Source organism: Magallana gigas, chromosome 8, assembly GCF_963853765.1.
Source record: "Magallana gigas chromosome 8, xbMagGiga1.1, whole genome shotgun sequence".
In the NCBI taxonomy this organism is placed as follows: Eukaryota; Metazoa; Mollusca; class Bivalvia; order Ostreida; family Ostreidae; genus Magallana; species Magallana gigas.
The window spans coordinates 46,688,522-46,696,166 of NC_088860.1; the positions used below are offsets into that span (position 1 = coordinate 46,688,522).

General features: G+C 40.7%; 1 protein-coding gene across 1 annotated transcript; it reads right to left on the reverse strand.

Annotated features, from left to right (window-relative positions):
- Positions 1-1,147: 1,147 nt before the first annotated feature.
- Positions 1,148-5,712, reverse strand: LOC105339279 (zinc finger protein 423). The gene is made up of 2 exons (XM_011444745.4): positions 5,325-5,712; positions 1,148-3,764 (listed from the first exon to the last, which is right to left on the reverse strand). The coding sequence occupies exon 2, from the start codon at positions 3,734-3,736 to the stop codon at positions 1,388-1,390; it is 2,349 nt and encodes a 782-aa protein (XP_011443047.2). The 5' UTR covers positions 3,737-3,764; positions 5,325-5,712; the 3' UTR covers positions 1,148-1,387.
- Between the last annotated feature and the right edge of the window lie 1,933 nt (positions 5,713-7,645).

Consider the following 7,645-nt stretch of genomic DNA (forward strand, 5'->3'; position numbering starts at 1 on the left):
TTCAGCTTCTGAGATATACATGTAGCTACAATTAAATTCAAGATTTTTTCGATAAGTAAATTTCCACAATTGCCATTTAAGTGCGGGGAGGGGGGGGGGGGGGGGGGGGTGCAGTAACTTGAAGAGAGGGTGTCCATTGTACATGTACACAAACTTTATACAGGTATATTTTTTAAAAAATGCATTTTTCAATAAAGTCCATTGCATGTGTATTAATTAAGATAAATTTGATTTTGGGTAGTGCATGCAGATGCAGTGCATGCACGGATACAAGCAGGTGCGCGCTTCAGTTTGGATGAATTTAGCTTACTTGACAGTGGAATGCTCTTCAACCTTCACAAGGGTTCAGTTTCTGCAGAAACACGTTTGGTGTATTTTTGTCGCTTTTCTCCCTAAGCACAACTAGCAATAAACTCTCTGTAGTAGTTTTCATTTATAGCATTTTCTAATATCATCAGTTACATGGTTTGTAGTTGACTTCGAGCTCCGCTCTTGCCCCATATGGAATTTACTGACCATGTATAAACCATATTAGGTCAACTACAAACCATGTAACGATTATATCTTACCGACTGTCTTTTTTAATGATAAAAAAATTGAAAATAAAAAAACAATGGAAATCAAGCTGTTATAGAAATACTAATTTCAATTTGAGTATAAAACCTGACGTCATAATGCTCTAAAATGACGCCATAATGCTCAAAGAAGGTAATGTTTTATACTATGTATGAAATATACATAGTCTCCACGTGACTGTTGTTAGCCAATGATTTTCTGACAATTTAGCAGGAGGTGAGATATACAGTAGCTGTATACGTCAATCTACAAATGTATCATTTTTGTGTGATATGCAGAATTAGAACCATTTTAACAAGAGCTTGGACTTTGGGTAGTTGTGTTAAACAGCAATGTGACGCAGGCCTGTCTATTTCATTGCTAGCCACTCAGCCATGGCTCATTGAAATCAACAAGATTTATCTAGCTTTTAAGCTAAGATTACGCAATAGTGACATTTTTCACTTGAAACAGCGTCATTTTTAACTTGTTTTGACGCAAGAAATAGATATCTACGTCCTACTGAAAGTCCAAGGTCTTGTTAAAATGGTTCTATTTATCAGCATCAATCAATTTTATTAACTCAAAACTCTTTTAAAAACCATTACTTTATTTGATTTTTTTTTGTATTCACCATTGTAAAAATGAATAATGTTTTTTTCTGTAAACAATCAATTTTTGTAATTGAATTTAATTGGAAATTGTGAGTACAAACAATATGAATTGCAAAAAACAGAGTAAAAATCAAACAAAATGGAATGTTTCGAACTTGCACCATAGAAGATGGAACAAAAATGAATAGAAAACACCCGGATCCGCGCCGTCTTCTCTCTCAATGTTTCTGTTCATAGTGTTCCTGGAGCGCCATGGGTGTGTGGAACTGGAGCGAACATTTCTTGCACTCGAACGTCTTGTTGGAGGGAATCACCTCGTTGTGAGTCTGCATGAAGTGCTGCTTCAGGATGGCAAGATGGCGGAAGCGCTTCCTGCACAGGAGACATAAATATGGCCGTGTTGCATTTGTTTTGTCCTTCCGATAATGCACGGAAAATGTTGGAATGATTCGATCAACGGTGGCTGTTTCTTTCTGCTTCAAGAAAGAGAACTGTTTTCGTTGCTGAGCACGTGACATGGTTTGCCCGGATGATCCATTATGGCGCCTCTTGACCTGGTTTTCAATAGATTCTGTTTTTATACCCCTAGGTTCACCCATCACATCGCTTGATTTACTACAACCCTCACCGTTATGGTTTAAAGACGTTGAAGAACCGGGCATACCAATGGCGAGACGTGATTTGTTTAACGTTTCCATGGTAAACATGGCCGTTTCGGGGACGGGTGTCATATTACATCCGGTCAGGTGATTTTCGGCATGTTTGACGAGTGTCGCTATGTCGGCTGTTCTATAGAAGCACAGTGAACACGCGTAAGGTCTCTGGGCAAAGTCATCAAAGTCCGACACCAGTCTGGCGTACCTTCCCGCCACCGGGACATGAGGTGACACGCGGTCCTCCAGTGGAGCCGTCTGCGAGAACGAGTCCTCCTGCGGAAAGTCCGGAGAGTTATCGGTCTTTACGCTATTAACGTCGATTTTACATTCAGTAGGTTTTATCACTGGAGAGATTGTCTTAGCACTGGTGTTACTTGAAGGTCTCTGTCTTTCCTGCATGATCTGTCGGTTGTGGACCGAGTCGCTGTGAGCGCGGAGTCGATCCAGAGTGTCCGCCTCAAAGTTACAGTAAGCGCACCTGTGTTTCTCCACAGTGATCTCTTTCTCGGAGATCTGCTGGTTGTGGTCCGGATGGTTGTCCCGGATGTGACGTTGCAGGTGACCGAACGTGATGAATGGCATCCTACAGACATTACAGATGTGACAGGCCAGCTCGTGTTTCCTAACGTGACGGTCGTACGTGCTTTTGTAATTTGTCGCATACGCACAGAACGGGCACTTGTGACGGAACGCGCCGTTACTGTTTGGGGTGGTTTTGGCGGAGTGTTCGGACGTTGTCGAGTTTTCCAGTTCCTGTATAGACATGTCCATGGCGAGGTCGTAGTCGTTGTATTCTACGTAATCACCCATCTCGTCATCTCGCGGTAAGATCTTGTGAACATTCTTTAGGTGGTACTCCAGCACGAGCTTTCTACCAAAAGACTTATTGCAATATGAACACGTGTGCTTCGCGCCTTCAGCGCTGAGCTTCTCCATATCTTCGGGCTTGTTCATCATAGCGTCGTCATCCATCGGGATGATTTCGGAGGGCTCTAAATCCGGGTCCTCGTAGTTGTAACCCTCGTGCGGCTCGCTGCCCACCCCTCCGTCGCTCTCGTTATTCTCAATCCGGTAACTTTCACTTCCAGAACCGTTGCCTTGGTAACTCCCATGCTCTGTGCCGTTTAAGTTTCCGTTTATATCCGCCTCTTTGTGTTCGTTCATCTCTGAATCGCTATGAATTTCTCCGCCGGTCTGCTTCACTGACTCCACCCCTTCCAGCCCCATCACCACCTCCACGTCCTGGACGCCGTGCGCGGATCTTTTGTGGTGTACGAGACTCCCTGACGTCATGAAAGGCTTATTGCACAAAGTGCAGTGGAACTTAGCAATGTAGTGTTTCCTGACGTGGCGAGTCAGGTCCGAACTATACATTGTCGCGTACGTGCACATTTTACACGTGTGCTTCATGATTTCCTTCGGGGGTAGTTCTTCCGTTAAGTGAACATGCTCTTTTCGCTTATGGAACTCTACATTACCTATTGTCTTAAAAGGCATATTACAAATGTCGCAGCTGAAAGTAGCTATTGCGTGTTTGCGCACGTGTCGGTTCAAATCTGATTTGTACCGGGTACGATACGCGCACATCGCGCACTTGTAGCGCTTGGGTAGATGCGATTTTTTCCCCACAATGTTTGCTTTCGGAGAAAATGCCGAGTCGGAGTTCCTCCCCGGAGCACTGAAGTTTTCTGAGTGGTTTTCCATTTTAGCTTGCTGGGTTTTATCCATGTAGGAGTAGGAGGAAGCGTAGGGCATGCTGGGAAATACAGGCATGGAGGCGTTTTGGAATGTGGCTGACTCCCTGCTGTTGTTTTCGGGGTATGGTCGTCCGTAGTCCCGGTCTGTCCCGGTCTCTGGGTTAGCCTGGAGTGTCCCTGGACTAAGCGGCTCCACTTTGATGTTGACGTCCATGTTGGTCCAAGACGGTCGATCAAGTACCCTAGAAATAAAAGTCAATGACTTTCAGAAAAAAAATTTCACACCATGTCGCTAGTTCATTTAATACTTTATGTCATTTACTGAATTTTCTTTTTTACGACTATAATTAAACACACACAAAAAATGTCAAAATTATTATGTATTTATGACAATGGACACTTTTATTCTCTGAAATTAAGTTTGTTTTAAAAGTATTACATTTTTATTTAATTACATCATGTATACATGTATCTAACCTATATAGACTGTAGCGTATTCATGAATATTAGAGGTGTGTGTCTGTATGTGTGGGGGGGGGGGGGGGGGGGGGGGTAGATCAGACTGTAACGCTGTACATTCAGTAATGCGTCTACCCGCTCTACCTTTAGCTAGCGAGGATTTGAGTATTTTATGCTTTCTTAACGAAGCTTGACAGAAAATTTTATGTATATTTTTAAATCTAACTACCCATGACAGGTAGTAATGTTCGTGAATTTCACGTTGATCAGTTAATTTAAATAAAAAAAAAATTAAAGTTCTCCGTTGCTTCTTGCATCCACAGGTAATGACATAGATCACCTAAGCATTTGATACCTTGCTTTTAACAAATCGCGTCACTCTGCTGTTGCTAGGGGTCCACTGAAGTAGATAAGCCGAGCCCGAGGACGATTCGTTTTCTTATCTTATGTACGCAGGGAAGACTACATCTGTGGAGACCGAGACATTGCACCCCCCCCCCCCGATAAACAATAATTACTCCCTCCCATTCCCTTCATAAAATCCCCCTCCCCCACTTCCGAAATAATAATAAGAGACACAGGCCATCCATCTCCTTTTTCTTCTTTTAAAAGTACATGTTATGCACCAATCAATGTTCAAACAGTGATACACGTACAATGGCAGTGAGATCCGCTCCCCTTGTTTTTTAAAGTCCAATACGGAGGCGGTTGCTAGCTGACTACAGGTGAAAACAAGACCCCCACTTCTACCCGGAGGCTTATCTGGCCCAAAGACTAAGTGACACATATTTATTTACCAGCGGCTTCAATCATGCAGAAATCATTTGTAAGCAGCTTACCCACTTATCTGGGGTCACGGAGCGCCGCGCGCGGTACTGTACTAACGTCTGCTTGTAATCTTACAGGATATATAAAGTCGACATTCTTCGCATATATCTCTATTTCACCGCTCCTCTTCACGTGAAAGCGTGGCCGATATTCAAGCACATTGATACGCTTTAATTACATAATAAATTTTTTTAAAACCTATAGTCTTCCTATAAGGCAACTCCCCTGTTTGTAAACATGCTGTTGTGCAAGAAATCCCTAGAGCCGGCCAAAATGATTTATAGCTCATTGTAGAAGTACATATTCCCGTATGCCGTTCCGCCTGACGGGCCCTTATATTATACATGTACATAGCGAAGTACAGGTATGCGAAACTTCAAACATTTAAACTCGTCTGTCGTGTGCTTAAAAAGTCTACATTGAATCAAATAAAACATACAATTATGTGCAAGATTTTGTAAACTTTATGTACATCGAGCCTGAAAAATACAGGACAAATTTCTGATCTCTCTTACCTCTGTCAAAAATGTCTGTCCCCGAAAGCCTAGCTTAGAGTGCTGTCGCCCAAACGTCTCATCAAACCCTTGCTCTGCTAAACACAACCAGTCTACAAGTTTAGGCTTGGCACACAATCAAGACGTGTTGCTTGATTGGCTCGACGTGGCACGCGGATTTTCTTATCGTCTGTCGAAAGGTACCTGTCCCTTTTCTCTGAGCGTAGATAGAGCGGGCTAATCACCTTATGGCCCATTGATCAAGGCTTACCTTAAACCGGCCTTACCGCGCGACCTCAGTCAAACAAGGACAATAAGGGTTCAGCGTGGCGATCAAATCGGAGAGAAGGAGGCATGCTTAGAGCTATGTTTGAGCGCCCGCGTTGTGGCAAGAAGTGATCTTTGGTCAAACGGAAACATAGCCGGCGAAGTATAGGTTCGGCTTCCGTCTGTACTTAACGTTGTTCGAATGAAAGCTAACTTCCTGGATCAACAAATTACTTATTTAAAACAAGTGCTTAAAGAGTACACAGTCTGCACGAAGCTTGAAATAGTTTATTTTTGAAGTCCTTGTAAAAATCATATGTAAGAGTTTCCAAACACAGAGCGTATTCGGGCTAATTTTTCATTGGTCGGAAGGGGGGGGGGGGTTGTAGTTTGATTACAGCCCCTTCTCCTTATATTCGTCTGTGTAAGGAGAAGGGGGGGGGGGGGGGGGTAACCATGCAGACTCGGGGAGTTGACAAGTTCAATATGACTATAATAGCCTTATATTAGTAAATATTGTCTGGTTGTTTTTATCTAAACACGGAACCTCATCATCTACACAGCATGCATACTGCTTAATCTGATCTTGAATTTTTAATCCTTGGATGGAAATCAAATGACAGTACACTAGAACATGAAACACTGTTTGTGCATCAAAATATAAGGAAGTAAGCAAATGGTTGAGGAAATGCTAATCAGATTCACTTCTCTTTGAGCGGAAGATATAAAAACATGCCAATGCACTATATAAGAATAGAAAAACTAGTCGAACACGGTTTCAACATCATAAAATGATTTAATTCTCGTTGCAACGTGGCATTTGATTAAATATAAAAATTAGTAAAATTTGTATAACCTGGTTTGCAGGCCACAAGAAAAGGTTTACAATGCACCAATGTCAAAAACGTACTAATCCGCTTGACGTTACGTTTGAATTTTGAAGAGATCAATATCATTTCTAAAAGTAAAACGCTTTCAATTTGTACAGTAGTTTACAGAAAAATAAACTATAAGTAGTAAACGCAATATCTATCCAAGTTATACACGTATAACCTGGGTTGGAGCAATTTACACTTTTTTGTAACCCGCTTCGCGGATTATAGAGGGTGAACTGCCGCAACCCAGGTTATACTTGTATAACATTAAAAGTTTAAAATCGAAGATTTCTAAACTTATCTATAGCAATCTAGATTGTTATAAATAAGTTTAGAAATCTTCGATTTTAAACTTTTAATGTAACACTTGTATAACTTGGATAGAATACAGTAGATTACAGAAATAGTTTATTTCTAGTATATAGAACAGGTTCATTTCTTTAAAATACCCATATATTGATTAAAACAAATTGCCTCATCGTATGAAAAGTCTCTAAAATGTGAAACATATGAAGATGTCCAGTCAAAGAATCTTCTTAAATGAGCCTAAGCCAACACGATTCTTGCAGAATTTATCCCGAAAGCTGATTGAGAGAAAAAAAAAACTATCCAACTGCAATGACAGAAAATCAAGAAACAAGCCCATAAACAATATAACGCACAACTGAAGAAAATATCAACAATTTATAATGAATAAATCAATTACTAATAATCAAAGCTACAAAATTGAATTCAAAATGATTATCCAATACCTCGGTCAATGAACAAAACTTCAAACAGTCAACCAATTTGATATCATTTTGATGAAAAAAAATTATCAATATAATAATAAAATAACAAATATTATTGAAATTGTTAAAATCAAACAACGAATCAATAAAAATTACAAGTGAATTGAACAAAAAAACCAATCAACTGTAAAAGAAAATTGTAAACTTTGCTTACAACCAATTAAAAGCTAACCTAATAATGTATAAACCCATCCAAGGGGCCTGGGTGCCTGTGTGTGTGTGGGGGGGGGGGGGCTCGACGTTTCAACACTGCTCTTTTTCTCATACCTTCCTTTAGTAAAATAGATCATTTGTATATAATGGCCCCCCCCCCCCCTCACTTTACCAAACGATTTTTTGCGTCTTTTTCTTACTTACATTAAATTTAGCTCATTGATGTCAAGGAATTTAAAATACATTGTAAAATCAT